The 18,774-nt window shown below is 35.6% G+C and overlaps 1 protein-coding gene across 1 annotated transcript in view; it reads left to right on the top strand.

Annotated features, from left to right (window-relative positions):
* LOC123565849 (NAD-dependent protein deacylase sirtuin-6-like) overlaps positions 1–17,448 on the top strand; it is a 30,503-nt gene extending 13,055 nt beyond the window's left edge. The window contains exon 7 of the mRNA XM_045359623.2: positions 464–17,448. Coding sequence (XP_045215558.2) covers positions 464–1,331 — 868 coding nt within the window. The 3' untranslated portion in view covers positions 1,332–17,448. The remainder of the gene's footprint in view (positions 1–463) is intronic.
* The last annotated feature ends 1,326 nt before the right edge of the window (positions 17,449–18,774 follow it).

The raw sequence follows: 18,774 nt of genomic DNA, 5'->3' as shown, positions 1-18,774 counted from the left end.
TGTATTTTATGATAAGCTCCCCAGAGCATTTTAGTCAGGCAAGTTATTGTGATCTCTTTGTGTCTTTCATCTGTCCATCTGCGAAGTCAACTTATAATATTGTTGTAATATTATTTTTATAACTTGTTATTATTTTTCAAGAGAGAGACCTCTACAAAATGTCAAAAATCTAAAATCAGTATTCTTTTAGGTAGCAAGTAATTACTGATATGTTTGAAGTGAAGTGTATTAGCTTTACCATGTTTAGAGCTTACTGTATTTCAATAATAATAATAATAATCAGAAAGTTAGGGTTGTTGAAAAATTTACTATAGAAATCAGTTGTCAGTTTTTTCACAGCCAGGATGGTGACACTATTAAATAGTAAATTTTACTGCTTGTAGTAATTGGACACGTGTAAATCAGATAATTGGTAATCAGTTGATACATGATAATTAGTATAAATATTTACCAATTCTTTCAGATTGGCAGACCTCAGTCTATGTTTAGGAACGTCTTTACAGATAGTTCCCAGTGGTAATCTGCCCTTGGCAACCAAACGTAATGGAGGGCACATTATTATTGTCAATCTACAACCCACAAAACATGACAGAAAAGCTAATTTGAAAATCAACACTTACGTTGATATGGTTATGAAACTGTTGTGTGAAAATTTGAACATTAGAATTCCAGATTTTCTGGAGCCTATGGTGCTGCTAAAATCTGTACATACAAATGTAGATGATGCACAAATGAATGTGGTAGTAGCAGACGACTCTTTGGTGTGCCGAAAATCTCTACTAGCCAAGGATGTTAGAATTCAGTCTGATACCAAAATAAAACATGAAAATAATGTGTTAAATGATGAACAGAAGCCTAAAAGTGAATATGCTTGCATGCAAAAGGGTGTTATAAAGAAATTAAAAACCGAGTCTGGTTTTATGGCAGTGAAACAAGAAATTCATAGTAATGCTAATGCAAGTATTAAAGAAGACTTTGAAGGTGAGGTTGATGACAAAAATGGAATAACTGTAACAATGATCAAAGATGAGAAATTCTCACCAGTGAAATTACCTTGGAATGCAAGTGACAAAGAAAAGAATGATAACACAGACTTAGAAACAGATGCTCACAATGTAAGTGGCAAAGAAAAGAATGATAACACAGACTTAGAAACAGATGCTCACAATGTAAGTGGCAAAGAAAAGGATGATAACACAGAAACAGATGCTCACAATGCAAGTGACAACACAGACTTCGAAACAGATGCTCACAATGCAAGTGACAAAGAAAAGGATGATAACACAGACTTAGAAACAGATGCTCACAGTAAATCCAGTGAAAACAGCTGAAGAAGACAGAAAATCAAACAGTGACTATGCAAATAGCAGAACAGTGAAAAAACAAAGTTTGGATGCTTCGAGGGAGCACGATAACACTAGGGACCAGGATACTATTCATGGGGGACTTGTTTTCATGGATTTCTTAGTTGCATCAGTACAGGAAATTTAAACCCAAGGAACAAACAAAATTTACCAATAATTGTATCTTTGAAATTTGATACCATGAACTCTTTTCCTGAGAAGGAGTCATTAGCTCGACTATACGAAATATATGGAGAGCTATCCAACTCACCCCGGTGTCGGTGTCTTTCCGCGTCCCCACCTTGGTTAAAGTTTTTTTACACTTTCTCTTTTTTCTCCTTATCTCTGTAATTACTTGATGGATTTGCTTTAAACTTAAAATAGTTATTCCACATCCAGGGCTCTAGCTAGGCTTGGATTTTAGGGAGAAGTCACTTCTCCCTCGGCTTAAATTAGGGAGAAGTGGGGAGACTTAGGGAGAAGTGGAGCTACCAGTCATAATACATGAGCAGTGGCGGCCACATACAACCATAAAAGGAAAATGTCTATAGATTAATGGATGCAACTTAAAAAGGTCTGATTGTCTTAGAAGTGTAAATGGAAAACAAATAAAAAAACACATGCTTTTATTACATATAAAACATTCTTCAAAAAATGATCAATGTCAAAATCACATCTTAATGTACATGTATATGAGGACTTGTAAAACATATATCAATACAACTGCCTTGGTAGCCTAGTGGTAGAGCGCCCGCTTCAAGTGCGGGAGGTCGTGGGTTCGATCCCTGGCCGTGTCATACCAAAGAGGTGAAAAATGGTACTAGTAGCTTCCTCGCTTGGCGCTCAGCCTTAAGAGGATAGTGCTAGGACTGGTCAGCTCGGTGTCAGTATAATGTGACTGGGTGGGGTATCATGCCACGTGTCTACGGCATGATATTCCAGTGAGGCAGCACTATAAAGTTGGGCATTGTGCTCACTGCTACAAGTAGACACCGTCGTTTATATGACTGAAAAATTGTTGAAAAAGACGTTAAACCCGAACACACACACACACAACATGCACAGATTCATTTAACAGCAGAAAATAATTTTATGATATAGACTATTAGTATATAGCATTTCTCAGATTTATGCTTATGACATACAAACAGTAAGTAGCATTTAATAAATCTCTGATTTACAAGCTCCTGACATATAAACAATACATATGTAATGCCGTAAATTTGTGATTGACGTTATAGGTATAATGGCACTAAAGCATCAATGGCATTACTTATTATGTCCAAATAATAAAACACAGTTCCAGCTTATCTTCTTTATTTTTCTTCAGTGGAAAACCACACAGTCAACAAATAACAATTTTCACACGGTTATCCGTAGAATATAACAATTAGAAAAAAGATTTAAGTATTAACAATTCTAGCGTTCTAGTGGAAAACCACAATGTTTCTACTTGGAAATCCAAATCTATCCTTTCAAACTTGCTGTCTTCAAAATATATGTTTTCTCAGCATATCATAACTGACCAATTGAAATGATCCTTAGTGTAAGTGCAATTAACAGTATAAACCAATCGAATTCAAGAAAGCATACATGGTAATAAAATTACAAGTATTTGAAATATTAAGAAGTTTTGACAGCAATCAACACCTTATCAGTCAGGAAGTCTTAACATTTAAATTATCCAGACGTCACAATGACCTTATCATAAACACATTTAGAAACCTTTTAGCACATTCTGGACTGTTAAAGATTAAAGTGCATAAATGTGTCAAAGTTGAGACAACAATAAAGTTTTGACAAGTGTCATGAAAACATAAAAAGAATTTTCATTATTTAAAATTTTAGCAGCATAAACTAATTGAATAATTTATCCTTATTGTAGTTTCTATGTTAAAAGATATACATTTTTGTGCTATCTGATTTTTTACCGATTTTTCTGATTTTTCACTGCACAACACTATCTCCCCCTTAAAAATATTTCACTCCTGTGAAATGAAAAAAGTCAAAGTACAACACGCAAGTAATAAATATACATCAACCAAAAAAACACAGTTCGTATAAATACCAGATTATACTTTTAGTATATAAGTATCAACAAAGACGAATATCTCTGCATAAATGTGGCATCAGAAATTCATAAATACGCACTGCACAAAGAATTCATTCATTATTTTACATAAAATTTTACCGAATTAATTGAATTTTATTTTTTTACAACACAACACTACCTCCCTTTTTAAAATAATGTCACTCTTGTCTTGTAAGATGGGAAATTCAAAATGCAATATAATGAATAAATAATAACTAAACTGCTCTAGCCACGTAAGATGCACCGTAAGTTCTTATATAAATACCAAATTATACTTAATGTATATAAGTATCAAAGACAAACAAACATGCATACAAGTAGCCGGACAATCTGCTAAAACGTAACAGTTATATTGCACAAAGAATTTACGTTTACTTGTGTCTTTCAAATAAGTCCTGTTTATTTCTTGTATTTGTACTGCCTTCCATTTGTTCCTTGAGTTCATGAATTCTGATATGCAGCTTCTGATTTTCCTCTTTTTCGACTTGAAGGGCCGACTTTGTTGCTGCCATAGAAATAACCATTTGCTGCATAACCGTCTGACCTTGCCGTAAATTATGATGTATGTTGTAGGTACTAAGGCACTACTAATTATGTCCAAATAATAAAACACAGTTCCAGATTATCTTCTTTATTTTTCTTCTGTGGAAAACCACACATCAACAGTCAACAATTAACAGTTTTCACACAGTTATCCGTAGAATATAACAATTAGAAAAAAGATTTAAGTATTAACAATTCTAGTGTTCTAGTGGAAAACCACGATGTTTCTACTTGGAAATCCAAATCTATTCTCCCAAACTTGCTGTCTTCAAAATATATTTTTTCTCAGCATATCATAACTGACCAATTGAAATGATCCTTAGTGTAAGTGCAATTAACAGTATAAACCAATCGAATTCAAGAAAGCATACATGGTAATAAAATTACAAGTATTTGAAATATTGAGAAGTTTTGACAGCAATCAACACCTTATCAGTCAGGAAGTCTTAACATTTAAATTATCCAGACGTCACAATGACCTTATCATAAACACATTTAGAAACCTTTTAGCACATTCTGGACTGTTAAAGATTAAAGTGCATAAATGTGTCAAAGTTGAGACAACAATAAAGTTTTGACAAGTGTCATGAAAACATAAAAAGAATTTTCATTATTTAAAATTTTAGCAACATAAACTAATTGAATAATTTATCCTTATTGTAGTTTCTATGTTAAAAGATATACATTTTTGTGCTATCTGATTTTTTACCGATTTTTCTGATTTTTCACTGCACAACACATATCATTTAATCTCTAGTGACATATAAACAATACATATCATTTAATCTCTAATGAAGTGTCATCATGTGCACAGAGTTCCTCAATGTTTTTGTTAGGCAGAATACAACTTTCTCACTTTAGCAGGTTTCCATTTCTTAAGGGCACGTTTGAAGTCAAATTTTTCTAATTCTGGACCATCTTCAGATATGCACACTAAATCGTCTAATGTCTTACTTTTCATTGATGTTCTGGCCTTAGACTGAATTCTGTTCTGGGTGCTAAAGCCCCGTTCACATTGGACACTGGTCATTGCACAACATTTCAACAACAGAATCATGTTTGGGAGGTCATTAGTTTTTATTAAAGAGCACAATAACAACACTAGAGTCACTATGACTTCCTTTCACTAGGCGTTTGTAAGTCTGAAACTCCGACCAAATTTCATCTTTGTTAAGTAAGTGCGACTCTCCATTTTTTGATAACTGATCAGCACTGACAATATTTTTTGGGATGAGCACTTTCATGGATTCCAGAATTTCAGTTTCTTGAAACCTGTCATTCAGATTATCAGTAAGTTTTTCAACATATGCTAGTGTGATTGTATTGAGAATGTTCTCCTGTTGTGTGTAGAAATTAAGCACTGGTGAAAAGCCAACATTTTCCTCACTGATAATCATCCTCATCATCACTTTCATCAGAGAAACCTTCAGATTCTATATTTTCCTTTATGCCACTACTAACAGACTTGCAATCAGATTCTGTTAATGGCCTTTTATGCACATGTTTTGCCATCTTCCTCAACCACAAACTTTGAGAGTTTTTCCACAAACAGTCCATCTGCCTCAAGTAAGCCCTGTAGACTTTCACAAGTGCTCGTTACCATAGGTTTTACACTACTAAAGTCCAGTGTCTGTGCTTGAAATTTCTTCGACAGCCGAGTCATGAATGGGAGAATGCCATCATCAGGTGAGTGATTGCTATGAATTTGTATTGTGATACTTCATGTAGTAGTCCTTTAGCAGCAGGCTCATAGGTTGCGTCCCTTTCTAGCGCCATACACAGTGCCGGATAAGTACGGTACAAGACCAGAACAGCATGATCCAAACTTAACCATCTCACTGAATGTACCTCAGCAAACTTTATTTGTGGAATGTTCAGTAAATTTTGTATAACTCGTAAACAGTTGGAACGGAGCGCAGAGTTGTGAAAGTATCTAGATACACTTGCAACTGATCTTGAGTAACTTTCCATATGTGGAACAAATTTGGCTGCCTGTGATGTTGCCAACGCTATTCTGTGAGCAGCACAGTGAACACCTAGTAGTGTTGGTGAATGTTCTTGGAGCAACTTTACTACACCACCTTTTCGACCGGTCATAACACTAGCACCATCTTTGCCAATACCAACTAATTATACCCCCACCAAACATGTTTGAGGGGGGTATATAGGATTCAGTTTTGTCGCGTCCCGTCGCGTCGCGTCCCGTCCCGTCGCGTCCCGAAATGTATTATCTCAGTTATTACCAAATGGATTTGATTCAAACTTAAAATACATGTTCCACCTTATCACCCACATCATGTGACACAAGTTGCATAACTCTTGGCACCAAGTTCTCATGAATTATGTCCCCTTTTACTTAGAATTTAAGGTTAATTTTGTTGTATTTTCATTATATCTCAGTTATTACTAAATGGATTTGATTCAAACTTAAAATAGATGTTCCACCTCATCACCCACATCATGTGACATAAGGTGCATAACTCTGACACCATTTTTTAGCTCACCTGTCACAAAGTGACAAGGTGAGCTTTTGTGATCGCGCGGTGTCCGTCGTCCGTCCGTGCGTCCGTCCGTGCGTCCGTCCGTCCGTAAACTTTTGCTTGTGACCACTCTAGAGGTCACATTTTTCATGGGATCTTTATGAAAGTTGGTCAGAATGTTCATCTTGATGATATCTAGGTCAAGTTCGAAACTGGGTCACGTGCCTTCAAAAACTAGGTCAGTAGGTCTAAAAATAGAAAAACCTTGTGACCTCTCTAGAGGCCATATATTTCACAAGATCTTCATGAAAATTGGTCAGAATGTTCACCTTGATGATATCTAGGTCAAGTTCGAAACTGGGTCACGTGAGGTCAAAAACTAGGTCAGAAGGTCTAAAAATAGAAAAACCTTGTGACCTCTCTAGGGGCCATACATTTCACAAGATCTTCATGAAAATTAGTGAGAATGTTCACCTTGATGATATCTAGGTCAAGTTTGAAACTGGGTCACGTGCCTTCAAAAACTAGGTCAGTAGGTCTAAAAATAGAAAAACCTTGTGACCTCTCTAGAGGCCATATATTTCATGAGATCTTCATGAAAATTGGTCAGAACTTTCACCTTGATGATATCTAGGTCAATTTTGAAACTGGGTCACGTGCCGTCAAAAACTAGGTCAGTAGGTCAAATAATAGAAAAACCTTGTGACCTCTCTAAAGGCCATATTTTTCATGGGATCTGTATGAAAGTTGGTCTGAATGTTCATCTTTATGATATCTAGGTCAAGTTCGAAACTGGGTCACGTGCGGTCAAAAACTAGGTCAGTAGGTCTAAAAATAGAAAAACCTTGTGACTACTCTAGAGGCCATATATTTCATGAGATCTTCATGAAAATTGGTCAGAATGTTCACCTTGATGATATCTAGGTCAAGTTCGAAAGTGGGTCACGTGCCATCAAAAACTAGGTCAGTAGGTCAAATAATAGAAAAACCCTTGTGACCTCTTTAGAGGCCATATTTTTCATGGGATCTGTATGAAAGTTGGTCTGAATGCTATCTTGATGATATCTAGGTCAAGTTCGAAACTGGGTCACGTGCCATCAAAAACTAGGTCAGTAGGTCAAATAATAGAAAAACCTTGTGACCTCTAAAGGCCATATTTTTCATGGGATCTGTATGAAAATTATTCTGAATGTTCATCTTGATGATAAAACTGGGTCACGTGCCTTCAAAAACTAGGTCAGTGGGTCAAATAATAAAAAAACTTTGTGACATCTCTAGAGGCCATACTTTTCATGGGATCTGTATGAAAGTTGGTCTGAATGTTCATCTTGATGATATCTAGGTCAAGTTTGAAACTGGGTCAACTGCGGTCAAAAACTAGGTCAGTAGGTCTAAAATTATTAAAATCTTTTGACATCTCTAGAGGCCATATTTTTCAATGGATCTTCATGAAAATTGATCTGAATGTTCACCTTGATGATATCTAGATCATTTTCGCAACTGGGTCACGTGCGGTCAAAAACTAGGCCAGTAGGTATAAAAATAGAAAAACCTTGTGACCTCTCTAGAGGCCATATTTTTCATGAGATCTTCATGAAAATTAGTGAGAATGTTCACCTTGATGATATCTAGGTAAAGTTCAAAACAGGGTCACATACCTTTTCGAAAACTAGGTCAATAGGTCAGATAATAGAAAAACCTTGTGACCTCTCTAGAGACCATATTTTTCAATGGATCTTCATGAAAATTGGTCAGAATTTTTATCTTGATAATATCTTGGTCAAGTTCAAAACTGGGTCACATGAGCTCAAAAACTAGGTCACTATGTCAAATAATAGAAAAAACTGGGTCATGTGGGAAGAGGTGAGCGATTCAGGACCATCATGGTCCTCTTGTTTATGAATTATGCCCCTTTTTACTTAAAATTTAAGGTTGATTTTGATGTATTTTCACATTATCTCAGTTACTACTGAATGGATTTGATTCAAACTTAAAATAGATGTTCCACCTCATCACCCACATCATGTGCCCACATCATGTGACACAAGGTGCATAACTCTGACACCAAGTTTTCATGAATTATGTCCCCTTTTACTTAGAATTTAAGGTTAATTTTGTTGTATTTTCACTATATCTCAGTTATTACTAAATGGATTTGATTCAAACTTAAAATAGTTGTTCCACCTCATCACCCAGATGATGTGACATAAAGTGCTTAACTCTGACATAAATTTTTTATGAATTATGTCCCCTTTTACTTTAAATTTAAGGTTGATTTTGATGTATTTTCACTATATCTCAATTATTACAAAATGGATTTTTGAATTAAACTTAAAATACATGTTCCACCTTATCACCCACATCATGTGACACAAGGTGCATAACTCTTGACACCAAGTTCTCATGAATTATGTCCCCTTTTACTTAGAATTTAAGGTTAATTTTGTTGTATTTTCACTATATCTCAGTTATTACTAAATTGATTTGATTCAAACTTAAAATAGATGTTCCACCTCATCACCCACATCATGTGACATAAGGTGCATAACTCTGACACCATTTTTTTTATGAATTATGCCCCTTTTTACTTAGAATTTAAGGTTGATTTTGATGTATTTTCACTTTGTCTCAGTTACTACTGAATGGATTTGATTCAAACTTAAAATAGATGTTCCACCTCATCACCCACATCATGTGCCCACATCATGTGACACAAGGTGCATAACTCTGACACCAAGTTTTCATGAATTATGTCCCCTTTTACTTAGAATTTAAGGTTAATTTTGTTGTATTTTCACTATATCTCAGTTATTACTAAATGGATTTGATTCAAACTTAAAATAGTTGTTCCACCTCATCACCCAGATGATATGACATAAGGTACTTAACTCTGACATAAATTTTTTATGAATGATGTCCGCTTTTACTTTAAATTTAAGGTTGATTTTGATGTATTTTCACTATATCTCAATTATTACAAAAAGGATTTGATTCAAACTTAAAATAGATGTTCAACGTCATCACCCACATCATGTGACACAAGGTGCATAACTCTGACACCAAGTTTTCATGAATTATGTCCCCTTTTACTTAGAATTTAAGGTTAATTTTGTTGTATTTTCACTATATCTCAGTTATTACTAAATGGATTTGATTCAAACTTAAAATAGTTGTTCCACCTCATCACTCAGATGATGTGACATAAGGTGCTTAACTCTGACATAAATTTTTTATGAATTATGTCCCCTTTTACTTTAAATCTAAGGTTGATTTTGATGTATTTTCACTATATCTCAATTATTACAAAATGGATTTGATTCAAACTTAAAATAGATGTTCCACCTCATCACCCACATCATGTGACACAAGGTGCATAACTCTGACACCAATTTTTCATGAATTATGTCCCCTTTTTACTTAGAATTTAAGGTTAATTTTGATGTATTTTCACTATATCTCAATTACTACTGAATGGATTTGATTCAGACTTAAAATAGATGTCCCACCTCATCACCCACATCATGTGACACAAGGTGCATAACTCTGACACTATTTTGCTTGAATTGTGTCCCCTTTTACCTCGAATTTAAGGTTAATTTTGATGTATTTTCACTATATCTCATTCTGATTGGCTTAGAGCCAAAGGGAAGTAACCTTTTTTTAACCTTTGTACTGAGTTTCTTCCCCTTAAATTCCAGGAATTAGTGTATTTTTAGAAATCCTATTTTTAGATTTTCAATATTTTAGGTATTTTTCTAACTTTTTTATTATAAGTCCTATGTAAAAAGTAAAAACATTTTTCCGTGGTAACATGGGTCAGTAAGACACTTTTTTGTATTCACTTTTAGTGTATCTCTAATATTAGAGATTTAATATATTTACTAGTATTACTATACTAGTATTATACTAGTATTACTTATATGTGGAAGCCCAGGATGAAGTACTCCAAAGTATTTTTAAGATTCCTTATGGTTGCCATTCTTCTGTGACAAGACCATATGGTGGGGGTATGAGTCACTCCTGTGACAGTTCTAGTTTAGTAATGTCTAATCCTTTGGACTTAAGTTCCTCAACAACCATAGACACAATGTTCTTAGCATCAGCTGAACCTTCATGAATCTGCTTATTTGATAACAGGCTATACTCCAATCCTGTCTCTGATACACACTGAGCTTACATAAGTCTTTAAGTTCCCATTGTCAGTGCTCTCATCTATAGTTAGTGAAAAAACACCCAACTGCTGAATTTCCAGGATTTTGTCGTCTAATATCACTTCAGACAGGGCACTCTGAAGTTCTGTTACACTTTGAGAACTGGACAGGTGTAAAGCACATTAGCGTCAGCCTTTGACAAGTCAACTCCAAGAACGGATGCATATTTCACCATTTGCTTCGTCTCGTATTTTGGTAGTTCTGGTTTTGCTATGTGGTATGCTGTCTTCAGAAGATTGATGGCTATTTCGTCCTCTTTGTCAAGTTTTGCTTCTAGAAGTTTTTGCATTGGTTTTTGGCTTTTGAGTGTAGACCGTTGAACTGCGTTCAAGTGGCTGAAAAATAAAAAGAAACAGTTGTAAAACAAACAAAACAAGATCACTGAAATAATTTTTTATACATTTTATTATTTACATATTAAATGAATTAAAATGAGACTTTTATACATCAAAACTTGGCAATAACATGTTGAAAAAAAAACGCCTGTCCACATTGTATTGATTACATTTATAAAAGACATTAATATTTGCCAGTCTCTGCATACAGCAGTCACAACCATGAATGAATACTTACATGCAGCGTGCCTTCTATGGTTTGTTGTCTTAGCTGGGACTTCGTGTCCCTTAGCGTATGCATTGTCATGCTTGTTCTCTCTGCATAATTTACAATGCCAAAGTTTGTTCGAGTCGTGAACATACCAATCGAAACATGCCTCAGATTTAGTTCCTTAGTAAATTTCTTTTTAGAAGGAGAGTCTGAATCAAGAGTTTCAGCTTCGGAAGCTTTCCGTTTAAATGAACTCGGTTTCGGCGAGTCGCCCTGTAGCCAGGACGTAGGAGACATGATTTTTTGATGTTTACAGATAAAATTTCTAATCGAAAATGAATTTAGAAGTTAAAACTAATCAGAAATAATTGCAATTATCACAAAATTATAATAACTATACGTTAATTAAGCGGCTTACCTTTAAATCGTATTGCAATATTTGACAAACGTCTCCTGATTTTTAAATACAAACAATTACAGTGTATCATAACTGTACGTTAATTAAGCAGCTTACCTTTAAATCATACTTCAACACGTGACAAACATCTCCCGATTTGTAAATACAAACAATGCAATCAGACACAATTAAACATGCCAACCTATCTACTCTACTGTAATAACGCAAACACAAAGGACACATCACCCCTAGTTTATGTCCCTATGACGCTTCGAGGTGTTAATTGCATATACATTTATTCAATACAACACTATTCCCAAGTTGTCTTAAACTACTGTACTGTAACTTCACTCTTATTGGTTATTTCCATTTACATCTTGTCTCGACAGCTATCACGTGTCACTAATCAAGCTGAGTTTAAATTTTATTGACGGGCAGTTGTGTATTCGGGAGAAGTTCGTACACGCAAGCTTGGGAAATTTAGCTTGAATTTACCCAAAATTTTAGGGCGAAGTGCCGACGGTTTCAGCGACTTAGTCACTCACGTCGCTCAGTCGCGAGAGCCCTGCCTCATCATCACCCACATCATATGGCACAAGGGCCATAACTCTCACACCAATATTTCATGAATTATCCCCCTTTTTTACTTAGAATTTCAGGTTAAAGTTTTGATGCACTTTCACTCTATCTCAGTTATTTACTAAATGGATTTGATTCAAACTTAAAGTAGTTGTTCCACATCATCTCCCACATCAAATGACACAAGGCCCATAATTCTGGCACCAATTTTTCATGAATGATGCCCCTTTTACTTAGAATTTAAGGTTAATTTTGATGCATTTTCACTATATCTCGGTTAGTACGAAATGCATTTGATTCAAACTTGAAGTTGTTGTTCCACATCATCACTCACATTATATGACACAAGGTGCATAACTCTTGCACCAATATTTTATGAATTATGCCCCCTTTTTGCTTAGAATTATACTTATATAGTGTTTTGATACACTTTATCTTTACCTCTCTTTATTAATTTGATAATGTTTTTGACACAAACTCAAGCTATTTTGCAATATCTTCATCCACCATTGGAGTCATTAAAGACTCCAGTGACAGCTCCAGTTTCCTCAGATGTGCCCAGTTTCACTATCCAGCATCGAAATAGTCGAGCACGCTGACTCCTGTGACAGCTCTTGTTTTTACTAACCTGATGAAGGTAGTAACCGGTAGTTATATTAAATAACATTCTTAAACTTTTCTGGTGTTCGGACGTGTTGTTCTCCCTTTGAGTTCGAGCGAACAAAGTTTGAGTGTATATCAGTTTGGGCCTTTATACAATGCTACTTATGTTACTGTCTCGTATAATTTCAAATGCTGGAGTCTGTTTCCCTGGTAGTAAAACGATTAATCTACATTCAGCAAATGGGATTTGCTTATCTGACAGATGGCGGGACTTTACAAAATGAAATGAATTCATTAGAAAATTTAGTTACTGTTTGAGGAGAATATTATCCAAATATGCAATATACTTTTGATAAGATGGCAGATTTCATTTATTCACAACATCTTGTTTGAGTTTAGAGAGTGACAATAAATACGTACAATTTAGGTTACTTATTTAGTATGTTTCTGTGAATCTTTTGTAATAAATGTTTGTTCTGGCTAATGCAGACATGTCACATAGAGACAGGGTGAGCTTTTGTGATCGCCTGTCGTTCGTTCACAGTTTCTTGTGAACATGATAGAAACCACATTTTGCAACCGAATTTAACTTGCACACAACTTGTATTGGCGTCATATCTCGGTTCCTTTTGAAAACTGGCCAGATCCCATCATGGGTTCCAGAGTAATGGCCCCTTAAAGGGCCAAAACTTGCTATTTTTGACTTGTGAACACGATAGAACCCATATTTTGCAATTGATTATAATAAAACTTGCAAACAACTTGTACTGGCTCAGTTCCTTTCGAAAACTGGTCAGATCCCTTCATGTGTTCCAGAGTTCTGCCCCCTTAAAGGGCCAAAATTTGCTATTTTGGCTTTTGCAGTCATATAGAGACTTTATTTTTGGTTGTATTTGATACAAACTTGCAAGATATCTTTAGCAACAATAGATCTTGGATCCCATTTCGAATCCGTCAGATCCAATCATAGGTTCCGGAGTTACAGCCCCTTACTGACCCCTGAAAGAGCCAGACTGTGTTAATTTTTGCCTTGTGAACATGATAGAAGTAACATTTTACATTTGATTTTAACCACACTTACACACCTCTTAAATCACAAAAAGATCTGTTACTTTCGAAAACTAGCTAGATTCCTTCATGGGTTCTAGAGTTACTGTGCCTGAAAGGGGCAAAATTTTCTATTTTGGCCCTTTCAGCCATATAGAGGTTTCATTTATGCTTTGATTTGATACAAGCTTGCAAAGAATGTTTATCTTGATGATCTCTAGGCCAAGTTCGCAACTGGTTCATAGGTGGTCAAAAACTAGGTCACCAGGTTAAATCTAAGCAAAAGCTTGTTAACACTCTAGAGTCCACATTTATGACACTCATCATGATACTTAGTCAGAAGGTTTATGTTGATGATTCCTATGCCAAGTTCAAAACTGGGTCATAGGTGGTCAAAAACTAGGTCACCTGGTCAAATAAAAAGAAAAGCTTGTTAACACTCTTGAGGTCACATTTATGATCCTATCTTCATGAAACTTGGTAAGGATGTTTATCTTGACGATTCCTAGGCAAAGTTTGAAACTGGGTCATTTGGGGTCAAAAACTAGGCCACCACTCAAATCAAAAGAAAAGCTTGTAAACACTCTTGATGCCCTATTTTTGACCGTATCTTCATGAAACTTGGTCAGAATATTTATCTTGATAATTCCTAGGCCAAGTTTGAAACTAGGTCATGTGGGTCAAAATCTAGGTCACCCGCTCAAATCAAAGTAAAAGCTTGTTATCACTAGAGGCCATGTTTATCACCCTATCTTCAAGAAACTTGATCGTAATGTTTATCTTGTGAGCGATATAGGGTCATCATGACCCTCTTGTTTGTAGTTTTTCTTTTTCGACTTTAAGCTCCCTCATCTCTTGGATTCCATATCAGTGTGTACTCTGAATCAACCTTTTATTCCAGTTTAACGGAGCAGGTTGTGACCTCATATTGTATTGTGTGTCTGTAAAAGCAATCCTTTTGTCTTGGAATACCGGTATGTTTCCTACCAGAGGATTTATTGACCAGTAAACCTGAGTAGTTATCAGAAGTGAAGGAAAAATTAAATTGGTCATTTTTCTGATAACTGAACAGGCAGACAACATATGACCTACATTTGTTTAAAACTCTTTTATCATTGAAATAGAACATGCACACTTTTCTAATGGTTTACACTTACCAGTTATTTTATAAGTCACCCCAAGGCCCTGCCTGAAAGTTTAGTTTCATCAGAATTTAAAATGTTTCAATTCCATTCAAGAAATTTTATGACTTAGACGAATCGTAACTTCAAATATTTAAGTTTTGGCTTTTTAGCTAAAGTTACTTACTGTATAACTGTGGGTTCTCAATGCCAGGCTATTATTGCATGTCTTGTGCAACATGCTTTCAGCCTTTGAGTTGTATATTCGGTAGCCCTATACTATGTACAGAGATCTTATTGATAATAATATTACGAGCTGTTGGGCAACTCGTATAAATTCGATTATTGATCATCTTGGTTAGATTGAATTTTGATAGCAATTGTGAATATTTGTCATCGTTTAAGAAACGTATCCGCCACCAGTTTATGCAGGATTTGTCTGCATGTATACAATCTATACCTAAACTAGAGTGTTATTGTAAGTTTGAAAAACAGTTTAGATTTGAAAATTATCTTACTAATGTTGAAAATGATGATCTTAGGAAACACCTAAGTTGTCTAAGACTGAGTTCACATAACTGAAACGGGTTGTTATAACGGTATCGATAGAGCAAACCAGTTATGTAAATTATGTAACCAGAGTGTGGTTGAAACTGAATTTCATTTTATGTTATGTTGTACCAAGTATTAGAAGTCTTAGAAATAAACGTTATTGTATATGCACCTTGGCCTTGTATGAATACATTTGTTTTATGTCATCTCAAAATAAGACAAGATTATACAACTTTAGTAGCAAAACATTAAAGATGCTTTTAATTTAAGAAATAAGACCCTTGAAATATGACTGTTTCTTGAAATTTGCATTATAATGTCATGTAAATTATTTGATTTTTAGCTCACCTGTCACATAGTGACAAGGTGAGCTTTTGTGATCACCCTTCGTCCGTCGTCAGTCCCTGCGTCTGTCAACAATTTCTTGTCTGCACGACAGTGGTTTCATTTATGATTTTATTTTAACCAAACTTGCACACAACTTGTATCACCATAAAATCTCGGTTCCTTTCTTGAACTGGCCAAATCCCATTATGGGTTCCAGAGTTATGGCCCCTGAAAGGGCCAAAATTAGCTATTTTGAGCTTGTCTGCACAATAGCAGCTTTATTTATGATTTGATTTTTACCAAACTTGCATACAACTTGTATCACTGTAAGATCTTGGTTCCTTTCTGAAACTCGCCAGTTTCCATTATGGGTTCCAGAGTTATGGCCCCTGAAAGGCCCAAAATTAGCTATTTTGACCTTGTCTGCACAATAGCAGCTTTATTTATGATTTGATTTTTACCAAACTTGCACACAACTTGTATCACCATAAGATCTTGGTTCCTTTCTGGAACTGGCAAGGTTCCATTATGGGGCCCCTGAAGGGGTCAGAATGAGCTAATTTGACCTTGTCTGCACAATAGCAGCTTCATCTATGAATTGATTTTAACCAAACTGGCACAAAACTTGTATCACCATAAGATCTTGGTTCCTTTCTTGAACCGGCCAGATCCCATAATGGGTTCCAGAGTTATGGCCCCTGATAGGGCCAGAAATAGCTATTTTGACCTTGTCTGCACAATAGCAGCTTCATTTATGATTTGAATTTAATCAGACTTGCACAAAACTAATGTCACCGAAAGATCTTGGTTCCATTCATGAACCGGCCAGATCCCATAATGGGTTCCAGAGTTATGGCCCCTGAAAGGGCCAAAATTGGCTATTTTGACCTCTGCACAATAGCAGCTTCATTTATGATTTGATTTTAACCAAACTTGCACACAACTTGTATCACCATAAGATCTCGATTCTTTTTTATACGCCCGCAGGGATGTATTATGTTATTGCCTCGGTGTCCGTCTGTCTGTCTGCGTGTTGGTTAGCAATTTCCTTTCAGCTCTGTAACTCTTGAACCCCTTGATGGATTTCAGAGAAACCTGACACAAATGTTCACGCATTGAAAGGATTTGCAGAGCGCATGTTTCGGATGGCTGAATTCAATGTCAAGGTCACACTTAGGGGTCAAAGGTCGTATGACTTTGTTTTATGTGAATATTGCTCTGCATTTGCGTTGCCTTCTTTTGTTCGCTTACAATATTTTTTTTATTTTTATTACTTCCCTTTTATGTTACTATAAATAGCTGATTTAGTAACTTTTTCATTATTGGCTGTAGGAAAAAACTGAGACCACTTTTCTGTCGTACAACATGGATGGTACCTCCAATTTTTAGGCGTATTTTGACATATCTGTACCTTGTAAGAATTTTTTCTTTTCGTTTTTGGTTAAAGCAATGGTACTCAGGTGAACGATATAGGGCCATCATGGCCCTCTTGTTGTTTATATGATGATTTATATATGTATGTCTGTCTTTGCCACTCATGTTTTATTTGTATATGACCTATGGCATGTTCTATGCCGAATGTCAATAAATTTTAAACTTGAAAACTATTCCCGACATCCCTTAATAATTGAGTTAATTGTGAAAGCGACAAGTTATAAAAGCAGCCTAATAAACACACCAATTAGCCCATGGTGTATTCAGAACACTGCCACATGCCACTCGATCTTATATGCTAAAGCGATAAATATAAGAGACAAACCAATGACTGCTTTGGGCACAGAAAGTGTGACGAATTTCATCATTACTATTTAATTTAACTCTACCTTTACACCTGATGGTTATTAAGTAAATGAGGATGCAAGGTATTTGAAGATGTTCTGTTCGGCCTATTGTCAAGAAATGAAAATCATGAAGATGATGCAGTCACTTGAAAATTATATTTTTCTCGGGAAAATTTTACGATAATGTAAATCTGTAATTTAATCGGGCTTTGTCCAGGAATTCAGTCTTTTTAACAGACCATGGCAGATAAACACAACACCCGCAATCATTTCCATGAATTTTGAAATGATAATCATAGATTGAAGTTGGTTAGTTCCAGCAAATTGGGGAACTCAAAGGGAGATTGTTATCAAATTTGATTTTAATGAAAATCTTCCACATGGTCTAGAAGGTATAGTGCAGACACAAAGTTAAGCAGTTTGACCTAGTGACCGGAGTTTTGCTCTTAGTATGTTGTCTTGATGAGGTAAACATCTGATGCAAGTTTTATGAAAATCTTCCATGCAGTTAGGAAGATGTAGTGATAAAATTATGGACAGACCAATGGCCATACACGACTCCAATATAGCCCCCATATTATCTGTCATATGGCAACTTTTCCAGCTTCAGATGGAGGAGGAAGACCCCAGCTGTTCCCCGCAAGGTATTATTTCAGGCATGGGTGGGCACATGGGTAGAACCACCCAGCTGGATGACTTCCTCACATGAAATCTACACCCAAAAGCCAGGTTTAAAACCCAAATCAGTGAGGGACAATTGACTCGGTGATCATAGCCACTTGGCAAGAGAGCCGAGATGGAAACTGTCGCGAGAGTTTAGTACATACCAAAGTGTGATGGACTTACAGATCAACAGTTCCGACATTTTGCCTTCTGGACCTGCACAAAAGTATGTTTTCTTTATTGATTTACAAAAATCAACTATATGCAGTCTTCATGAAAACCTGCACATTTTCTGCAAGGAAAATGCTATTGAAACTCTTTCAATAAGCTGATTATATTTAATGCTAAAGATGTATATCAAAGCACTGCAGTTATACGTTATTCAAGATCTCTTTAATCGCCTTAATCATTGACCAACAGTTTGAGATGAAGAGAGGTGACATATGGCCACAATGTGAGCTAATATTTTTCTGTGAATTTCTATACTGC

This window comes from Mercenaria mercenaria, chromosome 8 (assembly GCF_021730395.1).
Source record: "Mercenaria mercenaria strain notata chromosome 8, MADL_Memer_1, whole genome shotgun sequence".
In the NCBI taxonomy this organism is placed as follows: domain Eukaryota; kingdom Metazoa; phylum Mollusca; class Bivalvia; order Venerida; family Veneridae; genus Mercenaria; species Mercenaria mercenaria.
The sequence above is the reverse complement of the archived record's forward strand: the minus strand, read 5'-3'. Positions and strand labels throughout refer to the sequence as shown.